Source organism: Mytilus galloprovincialis, chromosome 13 (assembly GCF_965363235.1).
Source record: "Mytilus galloprovincialis chromosome 13, xbMytGall1.hap1.1, whole genome shotgun sequence".
Classification (NCBI taxonomy): Eukaryota; Metazoa; Mollusca; class Bivalvia; order Mytilida; family Mytilidae; genus Mytilus; species Mytilus galloprovincialis.
Window position 1 is genome coordinate 45,097,360 of NC_134850.1, and position 24,145 is coordinate 45,121,504.

The window sequence follows — 24,145 nt, forward strand, 5'->3', positions numbered from 1 at the left end:
ATTTTGACATGACCCATTTCTTTCGTTCCATACACAGAGATACAATTATGGAGATGCTCATAATAACTAAATTTGCGATCTCCGTGTCAATATTTATCTTCCCGTACCTTTCTTTCCGTACAATGTGAACAATTTAACGAGATATTAAACAATTTCGAGGCAAGGTTCACTCAATTCGTCATTTTGACATGCATTTTGACTTATTTCTCCGTTAATATACAACGGTTGTAGAAAATATTGCATCTCACAATAGAAAATAGTTGTATATGTATATATATTCTTCGATATCATAAAAAAAATAAAAAAATAAGGAGAAACCTACCTTTCTTTTGTCTATTGGTGTTCCGTCATTGTGCCGGATGTTAGATACCATCGAGTCCGAGCAAATTTTGCCGGTGTGGTTTAGACACAGTGATATACATGTAATTAAAAGTGGGCAAACCAGGATGACACCCATGTCATAAATCAATATAGTGGTCAGTGACCGGAAATTTAATTACACGTGTATTGTCAGATTAACTATTCAATCCATTTAAATCCGGGAGGTCATGTTTTGACATATGTGTATTAGTTCGAGATAAAAAATGAATTTTGAATGCTTTTGTTAACCTTGGGACCGTAAATTTAGTTCGACTCAACCGAAATTTCGACTCATCAGGAGTCGAATTACATACTTTTGTATGGAATAAAGTTCGGGACCACGTGAAAACTTCGACTCATCCGAAATTTCGAGTCAACCGAGTTTGTAACAACGAGAGTTAACTGTATTCGGCTATATAAGATTTTATGTGATAAATGAGTAATGGATTCAGTAGAGTTACAGCCCTTTACGCACCAGGTTGGTGGTTGCAATAGTATGATGAGGCTTGATGAAACAACTATATGTAAAACTCTCAATTCACGGGAACAACATTTTTATCTTAATATGCCACGAGATCTTAAAGAATTTACACCTGAATATAAAGGTAATGACTTTTGAAAAATTTAAATATATCGTCTAATAGTTCTTTATTTTTAATAAAGCAAGAATCTTGTAATTTGATTTACTAGGGTGAGAATAACACCCCACCTATTATTATATCCGGAAATAACTTTTGCCAAAATTTCCCAAAAATTTAAAATGCCAAAAGTCCATAAAATGCAAAACCACAAAATCTTTGGAAAAAATTATAAAAAAAGTATAAAAAAAAGGAAAAAATAATAAGCTTAAACTCTAAAAAGTTCCAAATTTGTTAAATCCCCTCCCTCACCCCTCATTTTGTAAAAACTAAGAAAAATAAAAAATCTTTCAAATCACCCCTAAAAAAAATTGTTTTTGTTTTTTGTGTTTTTTTTTGTGTTTTTTTTTTAGTAATAGAAAGCTTCTAGCCTAACAAAGGTGTTCGAAAACAGTGAATTGGAGATTTTTCATAATACTTTTTCTTTGAATATATTGACCCCTGTATTAGAACAAGTAAAAGAACGTTTCATAAGAAAGTAATTCGTTCCCTTGATGTTATCAAAAATGGATATAATACCGGTGTTGTGATTTCCAGAGTCTTCATGATTTTACTTTTCACAAGTTTTTGATAAAGCCAGACTTTTCCACACAATCTTATTAAAAAAGTTCTGTTATTTCATTAAAATTTTAATAGTCCCTTAAAAATATGATTGCAGATCTGTTTGCTGCAATTCATATAAAATAAAGAAAAGGAAAATATGCTTGGAATATTTGCTGTTTATGTGCTGAGAAGATTCAAACTGTAAATCCTTTCCTTACAAATATCTTTTTACGTTTCGACCCTAAAACTTGTGAAAAGGTTGTAGGCATTCCTATGGGCACCAATTGCACCCCTTTAATTACTTATTCATGTATTGTTATGAATCACAGTGTATGACAAAATCAGTAATTATCCGTAAAAACTCTTGATGTTATGTAAGCGCTTTAATATCCCGTATAGCGGGTTTATTTTCGTGTTTTTTGGAGGATAAATGAACTCGCAAAAATAAATTCCGCACAAATTACTGAAATGGGAACACAATGATTAGATAGCGCACATTTCTGAAGGTAATGATGTATGCTTTAATGACACACGTTTTGAACATATGTATTATCAGGGCTTCAAATAAAAAAAAACCTGGCACACTGATGAATTTTGTATTGGCTTCAATAAACAGTGATGTTCTGGATTATAAAATGTTCGTATACAGGGCCATTCATACACTGCTTAACCCTTCTTATTGACAGGTGTTATAGAAGTGAATTTACAGAAGGATAGTAATGGCTACATTTCATGTATTGGTTACCCCATGTATATTTTGGATCACCAGGAATCCCAAGTATCTAGTTTTCGGTCATCTCCAAAATCAAGTAATAAAGACCAGGACATTCCTGTTTTACAGAGTGATGAGAGAAAGGTAGATAGTGACCAAGATAGAAAGTAAGTTTCATTACATTATGTTTAAAAGTAACATTAGGTAGCTATTACTTTTTCTGGACATCAAAGCGATTTAACAATTAGGGTTGTCATTTTTTTATTACTTAGGATACCTTTCAACTTTTATCTTGTCTTAATTATTTTAAAATGATTTCATGATAAAATTTCATTGAGCAATTACAAAACAAAAATATACTTTAAATTGTTCAGTCTTTCTCTTACTTGCAAGATATTTGACAGTTGAAAGTTTTTTTAGTCATATAAATTATTTGTAGATCTTACTTTGCCGAAGATTTTTGTTGTTTACAGATTACCTCTTTCTTTAATAATATTCAAGATCATAACCATTAAGTGCAAAATGTTCTTAAAAGTAACAGTTTGGTGACAGTGATTCATCTGTTCATCCGAAAATTTCAGGATTGATAGAACTTGCCCTCATGAACATTTTTACAACTACCTCTATCTGCTTTAATCTTATATATTATATTATATATAGATACATGTATAAGCCAAAAACTGCATCTTACCCCCGTGATTAATTTTTAGCCATGGCGGCCATGTTTGCTTGACAAAAACAAAATAAAACACAAACTTGATTCTAGATACCCCAAGGATCATTCAGCTTGAGTTTGGTTGTGATAAGTTTCGGACAATATGTTTTAAATAGTTTACACCGGACGGGCGACGACGACGGATGCCAAGTGATGACAAAAGATCACATTTCCTAGCTAAAAACGAAAGACAATTACACTAACGGGATGTAAAAGTACCGAGCCACGTCAAAATAAAATATCCTATATCACGTTTGTAAGATGAAAAACAATGTCAGTAACTGAAACCTGTTTTATAACAAAGTGTATTATTTGTGAAATTGGTACGGAATATTTATCAACAAAGTCTTGGTAATTTCAAGTGAACCTTTTTTAGAAAAAGAACGATACGTTCTTTGACAAAACCCTAGTTCATCAACTTTCTGCTCAAGACTATGGCAAGCCGTTCTCGTCAAAACTATGTTTAAACCCTTTTTTCGAAAAAAATACACACTGAGATTTAAAAACCTAAAATAACACACTGAGAAATTGAAATTACACACCGAGATTTAAAAAAATTAAAAACACACACTGAGAATTCAAAATTACACACTGAGATTTTAAAAAGACACACTGAGATGAAATAAATTGAAAAACACACACTGAGAATTGTTAATTACTCACTGAGATTTCAAAAATACACACTGAGATTAATATGCAAATTACTAATGAATATTCATGAGATGAATAATTCAACAGATTAATATCTTGATCTCAAGAACTCTTGTCATTATAATGAAATACGATTCCTTCAACCAACATTCGTAATAAATTTCAAGACTTAACATCGCTCATATTCAAAAGTTTGTTGCCTGTAATTCAGATTATCACTACCAGTAATTAAACATGTGTCCCTTTTCCAAAGTCTTCCAACTGTTTCTCTGATTTCGCTAGTTAATCTTTTATATTTTTGTTACGTTTATATGCTATAATAAACACTTGAGTAAAAATTTCACTGCATTCTTTTGCAGATTGTTCCAATGTTTTACTTATAATTTTAATAAAGTTTTTCACCATTTGGTTATATTTTGTAATAAGAGTAAGTGGGCATTTTTCTTGTTCTTGTATTTTTAAAGGTTTTTTATTAATAATTTGGAACCAAATCGAAGGACTAACGAGTTATGTCCCCTTGTTGTTTTAAGCTTGTAATAGATTCAGATTAAGTATGCTAATTAGATATGTGCGCATAAAAAGTGCGCACAAATCTCAGTGTGTAATTTTAAATTCTCAGTGTGTAATTTCAAATTCTCATTGTGTGTTTTCAGTTTATTTATTCTCAGTGTGTCTTTTTGAAATCCCAGTGTGTAATTTTCAATTCTCAGTGTGCGTTTTTCATTTTTGTAATCTCAGTGCGTCTTTATGAAATCTCAGTGTGTAATTTTTAATTCTCAGTGTGTAATTTTCAATTCTCAGTGTGTAATTTTCAATTCTCAGTGTGCGTTTTGAAGTTTTTAAATCTCAGTGTGCTTTGTTGTAATTCTCAGTGTGTAAATTTTTCGAAAAATGGTTTAAACATAGTTTTGACGAGAACGGCTTGCCATACAAGACACTGGTGTGTGTAGCAGACTTGAATACTGAATGACTTTGGGAAAGTATAACCTATATGCAGGTGAAGTTGATATATTGCTAATTAGGTGGGAAAATTCTAGTTCTGAAGGATATATTAAAAAAGAACAAAATAATGACTGTACTTAGACATCCCGTTATTGTGTTATTGTGCTATGGTACGTTGTTTTATTCTTGTCTTTCATTTTTGCTAATGTGCTTGGAATTAGTTTGTTTTTATAGTGATTAAGATTATAACACAATATTGACTGCTGTACGCCTATTTTGTACATTTTTACCCATTTTGGGGTTTTGTTCACAAATCGTTGTCAATATAATGGAATGTGATGCAGCTGTCATACAAATGAGAGGTTTGGTAAGCTATAAACCAGGTTCAATCCACCGTTTTCTATAAAAGCAAATGTCTGTACCATGTAAGGAATATGACAGTTGTTATCCATTTGTTTAAGCTTTTGATTTTTCCATTTGATAAGGGACTTTCCGTTTTGAAATCTTCTTGGAGTTCATTTGTTTTGTGATTTTATTTCCATTAGCGGAACCCAATCCGAAAGGTTTGGATTGTTAATGGAAAGAACACCATAAATATATCTGAATGTGAAATGAAATGATCTGGCTTCTTTGATGATTTTGTTTAACAATTGTCTGAAGGAACTCTGACCTATATGAAATTAAGAAGAGGTCGACAAGGAAAGGCGCACTGTTTTTGGGATGCCAACAATTTGTTGAATGAGTCTCCCTCTAAATTCAAGAAATATGTTGTCAATAAGAACCTCCATGGAGCCTACTAATCCCTATTCCTCTATGTAGCACGTTTTACATTTTGTTCACAAATAACAAATAATAAATTCAACATTTGTAACTTTGAGATTCTTTATTCGCGATTTTGGTAATTAATTTAATCTAGCTTTCGCATACTATCTTTTTTTTTCATTCTGCAATCGTAATATTGGTTGGATATTGTGTTATGTTTTATCGTTTGTGGTTTGAATTCTGTATTTTCGGTACATTTCCCGTATTTCGTATTTGTAAGTAATACTGTATCGATGTTGGACTGGTGTGATGATAATAATAATATGAATAAGTAAATAGAAGATGTTCGTTGTTATTCTACGATTTACATGTTGTAACGACTAGTATTTTATTCAATTGTGCGTTATCTGTACTGAGTCTTCTTGTGAATGTTTGTGCTGTATATAGTGTTGTCTTTTAGTGACAATTTGTAAAGGTACAACTTACCATTTGTGTAAACTATATCTGGCAAAATATTTCTTGAAACAAATATTAAATTACCTTGGCAATTACATGTCCATTTAAAGTTTCATGGTTTCTTTTAACATTGGTCGTTAGATGAAATTGTTTGAACTTTTCCGATATAATACTATTTTGTAATATTTTTTCCCCACTGCTCCATTGCATGACGTTTACTTATCTGTCAATTAAAAGGGAGCGCTTACACTATGACCAATTAACCATGTTATTTAAAACAAGCTTTTTAGAGAAAACAATTTGTAATTATGTGTAAATCAGCGAGCCAGCAGTATCTGCTTCTGATGAAATCAAGTCGAATGACTAGCATTGTTCAATTAGTGGACCATAGTTAAACCAATATCCTATTATCATAGCTCAAACTGATATTCAAAACTAAATATTAAAGAGTAACTACATGATAAACTATCGTAACTATTTTATTTAAACAAAATATTAATACTTAATACGTTTTGGAATGCTGGTCAGTAGTTACTTGGGTGCACTTGCATGTCTAAGTTTTTAACCTATCAGCAATGGGGTTTCCCAGTCACTGCCGCATCTTTTATGTCGGTTAAAAGCTCATTAGAGCTTATGTTTGTCTATGTTTGTATACCTTGCCGACTCTAAATAAAGCTTATTTATTATTTATCTGCTTCTCGTTTACTAATTGTTTTTCTAGATCATACTAATTAATCAATGAGATTAATAGCTAATTTTGAATTAACCAATCAGCGCTTGATTAGTAGGGCTTTTGTTTTATGCACACAGGCTCAACTTCTGACTATTCCTGAAGCAACGCTTGCTTGCAGCAGCCATTATTATTTTTCTAGGAAAATATTTTCTCCCCCCCCCCCTCAACTCCCTTAAGGACAATTACATTTATTTGCTTAAAGATCTATATGCATGTATACGCATAATACATATGTTTATTGATAAGAAGCATCAAATTCACATATCTGTTTGTATTGGTTAATTTAGTAGAGTAGTATTTTTTCAAAGAACTCGGTATTATGTACTTTTTGTTAGGAGTACCACAGTTTTTCAACTTGATTTTGCTTTCTTTGTAAATATGTTTATTGCTATATTGATATGCAAAGAAAATATTAAACTGTGATTCTTTCTCCCAAACCTGTGTCTGTTTTTATTCCTTTATACGTACTATAACCAGTTGGCAGCCGCATTTCTTGGTCCTTAACTGAACTCTGTTAAGTATAAATCAGGTGCTTTCATCTGCACGGTAACTCTTCAGCATTCAGTCAGGGCATAAACGATATAGCATACTGGTTATTGGTACAACTGACATATATACAGCATAAGGGAGGATCTGGGTGGTATAGTGTTATGGATTAATAAGTAAATATCACTGTAGCAGGAACAATTCTGCTGAAGATTCGGGGATGCGGACCACAGCTAATTCTAGTTTGTAAACTGATGTGAACGGAAACGACTGATGCCAAATGTGATGCGCTATAATTTATCTAAGTAAATGAAAACCAAAAACTGAAATCAATATATAATTTAATCAACAAAGTACAACTTTTATCATGTAGAGCCAAAGGTGAATAGAAATGGAGCATTCAGTGACTTCAAATTACCCGTACTAAGGAGGCATGTAGCTAATGCACTAATCTAAACGATGGTTGGAAAGCTTGGCTTTCCTTGGTTGGACTGAAAGTCAGTCCTCAGAGGATTCAACATAAAAATCTAAAACCATATATATAAAATATATAAGTTTCTCGCAGAAGGTAATCAAAGGTTTTGAGACGATGCAAATATTCAACTTTAGAATATGAATAAATATCTTTAACCTATGAATTCAAATACAAAAAGCTATGCAATGTAACAAATATGTACTGAATAAGATTCATGTAAATCATTAAATTAAGAAATATGAAATTTATAGTTTTAAACAAGGGTAATAACAATGCCGTAATAATCCTAACTGCCACATTCCTCCCCCTAAGACAAACAATAAATTTCATAAATAAAGTCTGCACACTGAAATGCCTATCAAATTGATGTATCTGCCGCACTAAAAACGCAAATTCAAAAGTCATGTGATCATTCAATCAAATATATATCAGTCCAATTTAAATAACGAGACAGTTTAATCTGTTCAATGGAGACCACGTCACCATTCTGCTACCCTCCTCCTCCCTTCGAAAACAAATGTATATGGAATAACATTTGATAACTAACTTTGTCAGATTAAATGTCTTTCATACGCATGTAATAATATCCCTTTTAAATAAATGTCACTGTTTAACGCATATACACAAACACACATAGGAATCAGGTTCAAAGGATAACGGACGCGACTTGAGGTCTTCTTGGTAAGTAGGCATCAGATTCAGTGGTACGGCACATATAGGGTAACGGCACAGCTAACGGTTGAAATCCAACATGAAAAGTTATACCAGGCAATGTCCACCAATGTTGATCTCACAGTGGCACATTTGACGTGTACCACCGGGTTCTATAAGGGCATACGATACAGTTACAGGGAAGGTAATGACGTTGCTAACGTAAAATGTTATTTTCGCGACGTCAAACTATGACATATCGGGAAAAGATGCATTTTTCGACTGATTTTTATCATTCAAACTGATTTAATTTGAAAACGAGTGCATGGACCCCTATTTTTTAAAACAGCAATTTGTTTCATTTTGCAAGGAGATTATGTGACCCAAATTTTATAAAACTGTAAATAGCGCAATTTTTTTTTAATTTTGATAAAGATGCAGCAAAAAATGACGTTTTTTCCTCTATTCATGAACATTTGATAAATATAGAGTTATTTCGGAATAAAAATTGCATAATTTTTAATGATACTTATAAAATACAAAAATTACCGATTATTTAACAAAAAACAATTTGTGTTTATCTTTTAAAACAAAAAAGTTATGTCTTTCTTTCGAAAAAGAAAATACAGACACAAATCTGAATTTTGAGCAAATATACAAAATTTCGACCTCATTTTACTCAAAAAGTAGCACATGAAGGTATATTTTTTATTACATATTTGATTTAATCAGGTAAAAAATAGCCTATATGCAAATTTTCAGCAACTTGTAAATACAGGTTCAAAACTGTCTCGTATGCCCTTAACTGCACGCACTCCAACGTTGTTGATAACGGTAGCACAAATGGTGTACCACCGGAGACGGATCCGGTCCATCTATATGCAAGGTTCTCAAAATAAAGTTGGGCGATGCCCAAATTGTGTGCAAGGTACTAAATAATGGATCGGATCGATCTGTATGAGCTAGAAGTGTTCCTAACTTCAAGCTTAACGTTCACTCTATTGGTTTCTGCCATGACAAAAGTCAAGAATTCGGACTCTAATAAACTCCCTAAATACTAAATATTTAGCTAGAGATTACAATCCAGACAAACGAACAACAACTCATAAAGCAAACCAATTCCTACTAATACCAGCTAACAGTCTACACTTCAAACAACACAGAAGATCAGCCATAATTCAAGTCAATAATGAAAATGAAGAATAAAACAAGTTGGGATGTGCAACATCCCTCCCTTTGAAAAAGAACCAGGTGCTCCGCAGGGCGCAGCTTTATACGACCGCAGAGGTCGAACCCTGAACAGTTGGGGCAAGTATGGACAAAACATTCAAGCGTGATACAGCTCTGAATGTGGATTGTGATCAAATTTTTGACATTACATGGTGTTTTTTTTACACAAAACAAATGTCAAGATTTTACAAATCAATTAAAGATTTCTTCTTCAAACTTTTTAAATCTAAAATTAAATAGTTGACACAGCATAGGTTTCTGACACAGAATGAATGCGGTTATGATATTGTAATTATTGTATTTATTTATGTTGGCCTGATTTGTATTGTGTGGCCTGATAGTTGTTTACAGAATAATTTTAGAATTGTGCAGTTTAGAAATCTCTGGAACAATTACAGAATGATTGGAACTTTCCAGAATGATCCTAATAAAAGATGCATTATATAAACTTCTACATTTTACTAGAAACTTCTGTTGTAACTTTCTAGGATGTTCCATTATAGACTGTTCTAGAATCTTCCATGACAAATATATATATATATACCTACACTAAAGTTAAACTCACTCTTGGACTTACTCTTGGACTTAGACTTAGACATCGATAGACTTTAGTATTCACAGCAATTTAGATTGAAACTTTAATTCTACAAACAACATCATACTGGATTGTGGCCGTAGTAGTGAACATGATATTCAGATTGGATTCCGAAAGATATCCGGATACAGATACAGATAAAAGATTGGACTCATATTTTGACAGTTAAGTTGACAGTAATATCTGTGTAATACTTCTTGTAAACTTTTGTATAATAAATATTGTTAAATTTTATTATTGATTGTGTCTTTTGTTGGCTACAATTTAAAGGCGATTTCTGGCCGTAACAGAAATTGGGGGCTCGTCCGGGAGACTAAAAAATATCTTATTCAAAATTTGTTTAGTAATTTTTATTATAACTAGCCAACAAAATTCTACAAAATGGCATTTGATGCCGGTAAATTTTTAAAAACGCCAGACCTGGAGGGGTTTGATAATTTAAAGAAAGAGGAATTAGTGTTGCTAGCTAAACATCTGAAACTAGATTTTAAAATATCTATGAGAAAACAAATTATAAACAATTTGGTAATAGATAAATTAGTTGACTCAGAAATTTTAGGTGAAGAGGCTCTTGAACTTAAGGTAGAAACTGTTGACGCTATCAAATTAAAACAGCTTGCATTAGAACATGAACTTAAATTAAAAGAACTGGAAATGAAGGAAAGGTTGGAGATGGAGAAAATAAAAGAAAAAGAAGATGAATTTAAATTAAAACAAGATGAATTTAAGTTAAAGCAGGCAGAACTAGAAATGAAGGAAAGATTGGAAATGGATAAAAAGGAAAAAGAAGATGAATTTAAATTAAAAGAACTTGAAATGAGGGAAAGACTAGAGATGGAGAAACTGAAAATTGAAATGGTCAAAGAAGAAAGCAACACTAAAGTCCAGCCGAAATCAGAATATTTTGATGCAGCAAAAAATATACGTTTGGTTCCCAGATTTTGTGAAAAAAACAGTAGATAAATATTTTCCACAGTTTGAGAAAATTGCTCATAATTTGAATTGGCCAAAGCCATATTGGACTACAATGCTACAAAGTGTTTTTGAGGGTAAGGCCGCTGAAATATACTCCGCACTTCCATCAGAAAAATGATTATGACACGGTGAAACAGGAAGTTTTGAAAGCTTATGACCTAGTACCAGAAGCATATAGACAGAAATTTAGATCTTATAAAAAGTTTGATTCGCAAACCTATGTGGAATTTGCTCGGGAAAAAGAAGATCTATTTGATAAATGGCTTACTTCAAAGAAAACAGATAACAATTATGATAACCTAAGACAATTGATGTTATTAGAAGAGTTCAAACAATGTGTTCATTTAGACTTAAAATCACATTTAGACGACAAAACTGTTGGGACAATACATGATGCAGCTGTTATTTCAGATAATTATACTCTTTCACATAAAAGAAGTTTCAAGGGTCAAAATGTTAGTGGAAATTACAAAAATCAAAGCACTGAGCGTACTGATAGTAAGCCTGTTGCACAGAATAAGAGTCAGTCCAGTTTTAATATGTCTAGTCCAAAATTTGATACTTTTGAGAAGAAGTCACTGATTTGTGCTTATTGTAAGAAGAATGGTCACCTGATGGCTGATTGTTTTAGACTCCAGAAGAAGAATGAACGAGATAATAAGCCGAAGTCCAGTGCATGTACGACACCTTATATTACCAGTACGTTGGAATGTCCTGCGAGTCAGGCTATTAAGTCCAGTTTTTGTGATTACATGGAGGAATATAAACCTTTTATGTCTGATGGGTTTATTTCTATTGTTGATGATACCACTCTTCAGCCTATTAAGATTTTACGGGACACTGGAGCTTCTCAGTCTTTATTGTTAGAAGGTGTGTTGCCTTTGTCCAAGAAGACTTCTGTTGGTGCCTCCGTTTTGTTACAAGGTGTAGAGTTAGGTTGTATAGATGTTCCTCTCCATCGTATTTATCTGAAGTCAGATTTGATAACTGGACCAGTTATTGTAGGTGTTCGTCCTAATCTCCCTGTAGAGGGTGTTACATTATTGCTAGGAAATGATCTAGCTAGGAACAAAGTGGTTGCTGAACCAATTGTTACCAGTGAACCAGTGGTGGATGTTAAATCACCTGAAGATGATGCTGAATTGTATCCAGCTTGTGTTGTTACTAGAGCGATGGCTAGAAAACAACAAGATGAGAATTTTGCAAGAAGACCAGTTTGATTACATGGACCTCTCTGACACTTTCTTAGCTGACATTGAAGGTCCTGGTAACTCAGGAAAGGCCATAATAAGACCACCTAGTGTTAACAAGAATGTTATTATGCCATGGCCAAACGTAAACAGCCATTCATTAGACCGAAAGAATTTATTCGAAGAACAACATAAAGACCCTGAGGTTCTTCAGCTCAACCAGCGGGCTCAACCACAGGAGGAAGCAGACAAAGTGGCCGAATGCTATTACCATCAGGACGGCATTTTAATGAGGAAGTGGAGGCTTCCTGATGCTACTCCAGAGGAGGAATGGAGAGTGGTATACCAAGTGGTGGTGCCTAAAGTTTATAGGCAAGAAATTATTGGTCTTGCCCATGACACCCCCTTGGCTGGACACTTAGGTATAAGGAAGACTTGCCTTAAGATCTTGCAGCATTTCTACTGACCAAGACTTAGAAATGATGTCGCAGAATACTGCAAATCATGCCATATATGCCAGGTTGTTGGTAAGCCTAACCAGAAAATACCACCAGCACCACTTCTGCCTATTCCAGCCTTTGACGAACCTTTCAGCAGAGTTCTAATTGACTGCGTTGGACCTTTACCAAAGACCAAAACTGGAAATGCGTATTTATTGACAATCATGTGTACATCCACACGCTTTCCTGAGGCTATTCCGCTAAGAAATATCAAGACACCTACTATTGTCAAAGCTCTTATCAAATTTTTCACGTTAGTAGGACTTCCTAAGTCTATACAGTCCGACTAGGGATCAAATTTCATGTCAGGTCTATTTCAGCAAGTCGTGTACCAGTTAGGGATTGCTCAGTATAGATCAAGTGCGTACCATCCAGAATCTCAAGGTGCCTTAGAACGTTTTCATCAAACATTGAAGAACATGATTAGAACTTTTTGTCTTCAATTTGACAGAGACTGGGATGATGGAGTTCACTTTCTACTTTTTGCGGTAAGAGAGGCTGTTCAAGAATCCCTTGCTTTTAGTCCCTTTGAGTTAGTTTTTGGCCATACTGGGGGGGACCGTTAAAATTGATTAAGGAAAAGTGGCTTACTGAACATACTGACTTGAATCTTTTAGACTATGTATCTAGATTTAAAGAAAAATTGTATACTGCTTGTCAAATTGCTAAGAAAAACTCAAAAAATGTACAGAACAAGATGAAAATATGGTATGATAAAGATGCCAGGGATAGAGTTTTTGAGCCTGGTAATAAGGTACTTGTATTTTTGCCAGTCCCTGGACATCCTTTACAGGCTAAATATTGTGGTCCTTATACAATAGAGAGTAAAATCAATGATTTGAATTATATTGTAAAAACTCCAGGTCGGCGCAAACATAACAGAGTGTGTCATGTTAATATGTTAAAACCATATTTTGAGCGTACTAATGAATGTGAGAGTAAACCAGTTGCCACTTTAGGCATGGTTAAATTTGAGAACAATCATGACAAACCAGATGTAATGGAACCACCTTTTAGTTCTAAAACTATGGAAGAGACAGTTAGATTGAAAAATTCTGAAATTGTGTCAAATCTAGACTCAAAACTTGCACATCTGTCTTTTGATCGTAGAGAAGAAATAAAAACTTTGGTATTTTCTTTTAAAAATCTTTTTCCAGATGTGCCAAACAAAACCACTGCTGTTTGTCATGATGTTTATGTAGGAGATTCTTCTCCAATTAAGCAACCTCCTTACCGGCTTAATCCACTCAAACTTGAAGCTATGAGAAAAGAAATTAAATATATGCTTGAAAATGATATTATTGAGCCGAGTAACAGTGAATGGAGCTCTTCCTGTCTCCTTGTGCCAAAACCAGACAAAACCTTTCGTTTCGTGACTGATTTCAGAAAAGTAAATTCAGTCTCAAAATCTGATTCCTATCCGATTCCAAGGATAGACGATTGTATTGACAACATTGGTCAAGCAAAATTTGTGAGCAAATTTGATTTGTTGAAAGGTTATTGGCAAGTTCCATTGACACAGAGAGCTCGTGAAATATCAGCTTTTGTTACACCAGATGGTTTATTTCAATATACTGTAATGCCGTTTGGCATGAAAAGTGCACCAGCTACATTTCAAAGAATGATCAATAATGTTATAAAAGATTTAAACTGTTGTTATGCTTATATTGATGATCTAATTGTATGTAGTGATAGCTGGGAACAGCATTTAACACATTTGTATGATACTTTTGATAGATTGTCACAATCAAATTTGACTGTTAATCTTGGTAAAACTGAATTTTGTCAGGCCACTGTTGATTATTTAGGGCATACAGTTGGCCAAGGTCAAGTGAAACCTATTATGGCTAAAGTGGAAGCTATTTCCAAATTTCCTCCTCCTACAAATAGAAAACAACTTATGAGATATTTAGGCATGATTGGATTTTACAGAAAATTTTGTTCAAATTTTGCTACTGTGGTTCAACCACTGACTCATCTTTTACGAAAAGATTCTAAATTTATCTGGAGTGAAAATTGTCAAAACGCTTTTGAAAATAGCAAATCATTTTTAATTAATAGTCCAGTTCTGATTACTCCAGACTTTGAAAAACAATTTAAACTTGCCGTTGATGCAAGCGATGTAAGAATTGGAGCTGTTTTATACCAAGAGACAGATGATAATGTTGAGAAACCTATATCATATTTTTCCAAGAAATTGGATAAACATCAGAAAAATTATTCAACTATTGAAAAAGAGTGTTTTGCAATGTTGTCAGCACTTCAACATTTTGATGTATATTTGAATCCCACTGTATATCCTATTCTTGTATGTACTGATCATAATCCTCTCACCTTCATACATAAAATGAGAAACAAGAATCAGAGGTTGACTAGGTGGAGTTTATTGTTACAGGAATATGATGTAATTGTAAAACATATTAAGGGTAAAGATAATGTAATAGCAGATGCTTTATCTAGAGCTTATTAAAACACTTTGTATATACTATGTATTTTTGTTCATTTTATTCATGATAAGTTTTTGTTAAACTAAAACTTCTTTTAAGGGGGGAGGTGTTATGATATTGTAATTATTGTATTTATTTATGTTGGCCTGATTTGTATTGTGTGGCCTGATAGTTGTTTACAGAATAATTTTAGAATTGTGCAGTTTAGAAATCTCTGGAACAATTACAGAATGATTGGAACTTTCCAGAATGATCCTAATAAAAGATGCATTATATAAACTTCTACATTTTACTAGGAACTTCTGTTGTAACTTTCTAGGATGTTCCATTATAGACTGTTCTAGAATCTTCCATGACAAATATATATATATACATACACTAAAGTTAAACTCACTCTTGGACTTAGACTTAGACATCGATAGACTTTAGTATTCACAGCAATTTAGATTGAAACTTTAATTCTACAAACAACATCATACTGGATTGTGGCCGTAGTAGTGAACATAATATTCAGATTGGATTCCGAAAGATATCCGGATACAGATACAGATAAAAGATTGGACTCATATTTTGACAGTTAAGTTGACAGTAATATCTGTGTAATACTTCTTGTAAACTTTTGTATAATAAATATTGTTAAAATTTATTATTGATTGTGTCTTTTGTTGGCTACAATTTAAAGGCGATTTCTGGCCGTAACAATGTGGTATAATGAACTTAAAAGTTTGTTTTGCCTTTGAGCAATTCACTATGCTGTTGAATATTAATCCTCTCAAAAAAATGTTTGAAGAAATTTTCTTTTTATTTATGAAATCTGAAATGATAAAAATTGAAACCCCCCCTTTTTTTCACATCCCCGTTTCCCTTTTTCCAAAACTGATATCAATTCAAATTTCTAATGGAGTTTGCAACAATAACTACTCTTTTAAATACATCATTAAATATTAAAATGTAAAATAAAGTGCTTGTTATCACTGAATGGTAAAGATTGGTTGGTAGTAAAAGTGAATATACATTGTTTATTGTATAAAACAATAAAAAAAAACTTCATCAGCAACATTTTATATTGGCAAATTTCCAATGAAGTTATTTACATAAAGTTATTGGCAAATAAAAATAGAAAATGGCATCATAGTCATGTCTGGCAAATGTCCAACATACATTATCTAAAAACATTTTAGATAAGATAAGGAAAAAAAGCTTCAGCAGCAACATTTTATATTGGCAAATTTCCAATGAAGTTATTTACATAAAGTTATTGGCAAATAAAAATAGAAAATGACATCATAGTCATGTCTGGCAAATTTCCAACATATATTATCAACTACTATTCTATACAAAGAAAGATAACTCCAATTAAAAATTAATTGCTATTGCACAATATTGTGCAATTAGATATTTCTTGCTATTGTGCAATACTGTGCAATTGAAAATTTCTTGCTATTGCACAATACTTGATATGGAATCCTGATTTGGACCAACTTGAAAACTGGGCCCATAATCAAAAATCAAAGTACATATTTAGATAAAGCATATCAAATAAGCCCAAGAATTTAATTTTTGTTAAAATCAAACTAAGTTTAATTTTGGATCCTTTGGACCTTAATGTAGACCAATTTGAAAACTGGACCAAAAATTAAGAATCTACATACACAGTTAGATTTGGCATATCAAAGAACCCATTTATTCAATTTTTGATGAAATCAAACAAAGTTTAATTTTGGACCCCCATTTGGACCAACTTGAAAACTAGGCCAATAATTAAAAATCTAAGTACATTTTTAAATTCAGCATATCAAAGAACCCCAGGGATTCAATTTTTGTTAAAATCAAACTAAGTTTATTTTTAGACCCTTTGGACCTTAATGTATACCAATTTGAAAACGGGACCAAAAATTAAGAATCTACATACATAGTTAGATTCGGCATATCAAAGAACCCCAATTATTCAATTTTTGATGAAATCACACAAAGTTCAATTTTGGACCCTTTGGGCCCCTTATTCCTAAACTGTTAGGACCAAAACTCCCAAAATCAAACCCAACCTTTCTTTTATGGTCATAAACCTTGTGTTTAAATTTCATAGATTTCTATTTACTTATACTAAATTTATGGTGCAAAAACCAAAAATAATGCTTATTTGGGCCCCTTTTTGGCCACTAATTCATAAACTGTTGTGACCTCAACTCCAAAAATCAATCCCAACCTTCCTTTTGTGGTCATAAACCTTGTGTTAAAATTTCATTGATTTATATTTACTTATACTAAAGTTATTGTGCGAAAACCAAGAATAATGCTTATTTGGGCCCTTTTTTTGCCCTTAATTCCTAAACTGTTGGAACCAAAACTCCCAAAATCAATCCCAACCTTCCTTTTGTGGTCATAAACCTTGTGTCAAAATTTCATAGATTTCTATTCACTTAAACTAAAGTTATAGTGCGAAAACCAAGAAAATGCTTATTTGGGCCCTTTTTGGCCCCTAATTCCTAAAATATTGGAACCAAAACTCCCAAAATCTATCCCAACCTTCCTTTTGTGGTCATAAGCCTTGTGTTAAAATTTCATTGATTTCTATTCACTTTTACTAAAGTTAGAGTGCGAAAACTAAAAGTATTCGGACGACGACGACGACGACGACGCCAACGTGATAGCAATATACGACAAAAAAATTAAAATTTTTGCGGTCGTATAAAAACCAAACAGTCAAACTGAGACGCATGACACCTATGAGTAAATTGAAATAAACTAATGTATACATCTGTATATATTCACACAACACAATGTAAAAACAAACATTAAACAAAGGTAACACAATCTGAACTACAGTGATCATTCCTCAACATTCCGCATATTTCTGAGAGCTTTACTTGACTATCTGCAGACCTTTCAATTATAGCATGAACTTTGATAGACATATTTGGACACTTGGATCTGACATGACCTGACTGATGACATTTAAAACATCTCTTAAATTTATGTTTCCTTCGTGACCTCAATCGCCTCCGCAGTATACAAATTAAAGTTTCAAAACTCTTATGAACAGTATTACAACAAACTGAACTTTCTGACTCATCAGTAGTCTCAGGATCACCAGAAAAATGAACAGCTTCATATTCAATAGCTAGTGATAAAGCCTCATTTAAACTATGAGGGTGCATAAAAGTGACAAATTTAGCCATCTCAATATTCCAACATGATGAAAATAAGTCAGTAAAATACGAATCCAAATCTGAAAAATTATCAGGATAAGCCTTATGAGCTAGTATCTTAAAACGCTGACCAAACTCAGAAATCGTTTCATTTTTCTTCAAACTGCAAACTCGCAGTTGAAATTTAAAATATGCCACCCTCTCCTCGGGATTAAACCTCTGAATGAGAGCATTGTTCAAGCAGTCATAATCATACAACTGTGACCGTTTTAAGAAACGTAAAATAGTTTGAGCATCGCCTCTCAAGTTCATTACCAACTGACATGCCATCTCAAATTCATTCCACTGATTCCAAAGAGAAACTGTCTCAAAATGAACAAAATAATCTGTAATATCAATGCTGATACCATCAAACATACAAGGTTTTTCTTCAAACCTAATCATGACTAAATATACATTTACAAAACGAACTATGAAAATAAAATAAAATACCCCAGGCACAACTAATCAAACTGGTCTGAGTAAGGACTGACATATCCAGTAGCACCAATAACTGACTCAAATGTCTGCTCCATTTCTTATAAATTTTGTTCAGTTACAAACCAGAAAAAGTTGCTTTATAACTCCGCACCCCACCCGCACTACCAAATGTAGCAGGAACAATTCTGCTGAAGATTCGGGGATGCGGACCACAGCTAATTCTAGTTTGTAAACTGATGTGAACGGAAACGACTGATGCCAAATGTGATGCGCTATAATATATCTAAGTAAATGAAAACCAAAAACTGAATACAATATATAATTTAATCAACAAAGTACAACTTTTATCATGTAGAGCCAAAGGTGAATAGAAATGGAGCATTCAGTGACTTCAAATTACCCGTACTAAGGAGGCATGTAGCTAATGCACTAACCTAAACGATGGTTGGGAAGCTTGGCTTTCCTTGTTGTTTTTTTTTGTTTTTTTTTTATCTTTATTCAATTCTTCAACATATATATACAACAGATATATTACATATTACACAAAAATATCACAAAGCAATGTTTTAAGTATAATCACATACATGTATATATAATCAGCACAATAATTAGAAATTAAATGTTATGACACCTTCGGTTTCTTGTACCAGAATATTATTTTTTAAAAAGTGTTTCTCAAAAACATTTCTCATACATTTTGCATCACACAAATATTCATACAGGTAAGTTATATAATGTTTTATAGTGTATTTAAATAGTCTAATAAGATCAACATTACTGTTTAAATTTTTAAGTAAATTCCTTCTTCTGAAGATACAATATCTCGCTACAGATAACATGAAATTGACAAAACTTACATTTACGCCTTTGATAGATCCAATTAAACCAAACATAAATACCTCTTCATACACTAAATTATCAATTTTGTCAGAATCAACATTATCAAATAAAACTGACAACTTCTGTTGCATAAACAGATGAAATTCTACTAATTCAGAACATAATAGAAATAAATGAGTGATATTTTCTACTTCCTTTTCACATACATCACATACATTGTAATTTATAAGTTTCATAGTCATAAGTTTAGAATTTGTGAAAATACTGGACTGAAAGTCAGTCCTCAGAGGTTTCAACATAATAATCTAAAACTATATATATAAAATATATAAGTTTCTCGCAGAAGGTAATCAAAGGTTTTGAGACGATGCAAATATTCAACTTTAGAATATGAATAAATATCTTTAACCTATGAATTCAAATACAAAAAGCTATGCAATTTAACAAATATGTACTGAATAAGATTCATGTAAATCATTAAATAAAGAAATATGAAATTTATAGTTTTAAACAAGGGAAATAACAATGCCGTAATAATCCTAACTGCCACATTTCATTCTTTGTTTGACCATAACTCTCGTGAGGGTCGTTTTCAGTTTCTGATGGGATGAACACAAATGCATTTTTTTTATTTGGTTAGAATGCAGAGTTAACTTTGTGTGACATATTTTAATTTGTGTTAACATCGTCAGAAAAATAAATTTCCTAAGTGAGAACTCACGTTTGTACACCAGCTGGTCCTCTTAATAATTCATCTATTGGTAAATATAGGCAACAGTTGTTAACCGATGTTCAAATCTAATAAATCGATAACAAGAATAAAACAAAAACACACAAAACTACATATTGGATAGACTTAAAATGTATAGACTGACAGAAAGTAAGAATTTACAACGAACACTTTTGTTCCAGTGCAAGCAGGCACAAATTCCGAAAAAGATGAGCTTCCGATAACTCTTACATTTTTAGCGGTCCATTGAACCTTGAGCCATCGAAGTTTGACTGTAGTATATTTTTTTTTTATTTCTGTGGTTGTTTATCATGTCTATATGTTAGCAAGTATTTATCTATCATGTAGCAAAAGTGCAGAAGTTTGTACACAGACACATAATCCATGGAGTGGCAAATGCCTGGAACGACTTATCTCTAAGATGAAGAACGAAGAAAACAATAGAACAACATGCAGTATCCTTTTTCTGTACTGTAAACACATTTTATGTGTTTATGCTTCCTTCATAGAAGGTGGTCGATCAATAATAATAGTATGATTATTTTAGATGATCATTTATCTATCTTTAGAATATAACTGATACTTATTTTCCAAAATGTTTCCAAAATCAAAATAATCATAAATCGACACATTGAGGTAAAGTTAAAACTTGTATCTTTTGGTTAATGGTTCATCAATTTCGTGTAACATGTTTAACCTGTGGCTGTTGTGTACTGTGGATTCATCAATATTCGTTGGATACCATTTTTGTTTGTGGATTTCGTGGGTACAGTAGAACCACGAATTTATATGTTCAACAATTTGCAAATTGTCTTAAGGAATGTATGCAGACTTTGCCAAAACAACGAATTTAGATATCTACGAATATGCAAGTTTTCCTAAAACCACGCAAATTGATACAAACGAAAATAAATGACTGCCCAGTAAGTCAAATTGATTTCTTCAAAGCTGCTAGTTTAACAGGTTGAAATGATTTCTACAGGATTTAATATATATAATATGTCTTGTGGGTTAATACCTATTTATAAGTTGGCCTAAAAGTAACACATATATTTGTTTTGGATTGTTAATAAGATCGTCTCACTCTTCAAACTGCTTTTCAATGTGTAAGCTTGGCAGTTATATGAATGTCTTTTAAAAAAAACGGATACTGGAAGCATATATGTTTCTACGTTTATACTTTTTTAATTCATGCATTTTCCGGGTACAACTGTTAACTTTAAGCGGTTGTTGGAATAAGGAGCAAGCGTGATCATGTTAAAGTTTACATTAAGTTGCCTGTCTGCTTATCCCAGCAAATAATTACCTTGGTATCTAAAATTTCCTACTAAACCAGAATTTGAAAGTTTCGACCTCTATTAGTTTATGGAATTGTACTATTATTTGTCCTGTACAATATTCAGAATTTATATTGTTGGAAAATGTGGTGGCAAAATTTAAAAAGCCATGTGTATTAGACATCAAGATGGGAACTCGACAACATGGTGACCATACAAAAGGGGAAATAAAACAAAGGTACATCCAAAAATGTCGGACATCAACTTCAAGCACAATTGGAATTAGGCTTGGTGGGCTACAAGTACGTTTTAATGTAACATCTTAATACTGAAAACATGTACTTTGACATCTATTTACAATCAAGAATCATGGTTATTGAATTTATTAACTGTGCTCAACATTTTAGCTTATTAAAAACTTATGTCTTTTGTCAATTTGGTCTTTAGCTGTCTTCATATTCATACCTGAAATTAAATCTATTTATGAACGTTGATTGTTATGGGCAAGCTGAATAGATAGCTAATTGGACTTTTCACCTCACTTTAAAGACAATCTTGAAAAAAACACTTTTGTGTTTTTCAATGCTAAAGTAAAACCAAGAAAATTGTTCTTCAATTTAGAACAACTACACTTTGTTCTAAAAAAATATATATCAGAGGCGGATTTAGGGGGGGGGGGCTGGGGAAAAAAATTGGTTGCTTATATAGGGAATCACTGAAGCGTGACTGGAGCGGGCCCCCTCTTAGGTCAGTCAGTGGGCCCCCACTTATGAAAATTTCTGGATCCGCCACTGTATATATCGTTCAAATTGATTAGATTGCTTAACGTATTTATCAAGATGTGGTTTTGAAGTGTATTGCTTTTGAAAATTCTACAAATAGATGTCTACAGCTGGTATTCCTATCTTCTATACAATGGTATGAAAGAGAAAAATTTATAAGATCATACTTTTATGTTATCATCAAGTTCCCTCTTTTTTACTATCTGATTAAATTCATTTTGGAAAAAAAATGCTAACAATCTTTTAGTTTGACAATAGGCTTAGTGTTTTAATGTATACCTCTATTGTAGGTTTATCAAGCCAACACAGGGAAATATATTTGCCATAACAAGTATTATGGGAGGTCTTTATCATTAGAGGGATTTAAAGAAGCGCTACACCAGTATCTACATAATGGTCATGAACTTCGTACAGATCTTGTAGATCCCATTATTACGCAACTCCAAAAATGTGCTCATTTTCTAAGAAAGAAAGATACATTCCGATTTTATGGAAGTTCCTTACTGTTTATTTATGAAGGTGGTGTGTCTGATAAGCAATGTCATATGTCAAACAACTGTCTAATAGATATAAGAATGATTGACTTTGCTCGCAGTACACATATAGGCATACATGAAGACAAAACTATAGTACATAACGGTCCTGATTAAGGATATCTGTTTGGACTTGGGCATCTTATTGACTTGTTTACTGAGATAAAATAGAAATATTATCTTTTACATTATGGAAGTCAACAACACAATTGGTACATTTGATAACTATTGTGTAATCCTCCTTTCATGGGGATGCAAATTAGCCAGTCACAGAAAAGGGATTCTGGGACAAGTAGGCTTTAAAATCAAATGTATTTTCACAATCTCATTTGCAGAATCATTTGTTCAATCTTTTTAGTAAATCATGAATTGTAATGATTGTTTAAATTATACTCCTATTATGGGAAATAAAGCTTTGGAATGACAGAAATGTAATAGAAATTTGACAAAATAAAGCTAAATTGAGATTATTTAGACTGGAATAGGCTAGAAATACCATTATAGAGCACAACCCCAACCCAAACAATTATGCAGCCCAATTTTTCTGTAATAAGCTTTTTTTGGGTAAATATCTGAATAATCTCTTTCACAAATGCATTACCCAATACTGTGTAATTAAAGATTCTTCTTGAAAAATATAAAAGAGAGGCAAAAAGTAAAATCACAACAATACTGAACTCAAAGGAAAATTCTATCGTAAAGTCTCTAATCAAATGGCAAAATCAAATGACAAAACACATCAAACGAATGGTCAACTGTCACATTCCTGACTTGGTACAGGCATTTTCAAATGTAGAAAATGGTGGATTGAACCTGATTTTATAGCGCTAAACTTCTCACTTGTACGACAGTCGCAAAGATACCAGAGGGACATTCAAAATCATAAGATGAAAACAAACTGACCGATTGCCATGGCCAAAAAAGAGATAGATAAACAGACAAACATAGTACACAAAACACAACATGGAAAACTAAAGACTAAGAAATACGAACCCAACTAAAAACAGATCTTGCTCCATATGTGGTACATGTGGTGTTGCTCAAGTTAGTACATTATGAGTAATAAGCCTAATTCAGTAGGTCACATTCAGGAACAGGAGACAGGGTTGTAGTTACTTGTAGTTATGACATTAGGAACATATCCGCTGCTATCTTCTGTGAAACAGATATTCCATAACGGTCAACCAACTTGAGGTGGCGTCAGTAAAACTTACGAAGGGATGATTTCAACTGCACCACTTGGAACCCTTGGTTTTATAGCATTTTAATGAGCAGCACCCTCTATCAAAGAAA

General features: G+C 32.7%; 1 protein-coding gene across 1 annotated transcript; it reads left to right on the top strand.

The window, feature by feature from the left end:
• The first annotated feature begins 501 nt into the window (after positions 1–501).
• LOC143055899 (inositol hexakisphosphate kinase 1-like) lies at positions 502–23,324 on the top strand. The gene is made up of 5 exons (XM_076228944.1): positions 502–965; positions 2,228–2,420; positions 20,609–20,715; positions 21,664–21,839; positions 22,610–23,324. Exons 1-5 carry the CDS (start codon positions 803–805, stop codon positions 22,967–22,969), a joined length of 999 nt encoding a protein of 332 aa, XP_076085059.1. The 5' UTR covers positions 502–802; the 3' UTR covers positions 22,970–23,324.
• The last annotated feature ends 821 nt before the right edge of the window (positions 23,325–24,145 follow it).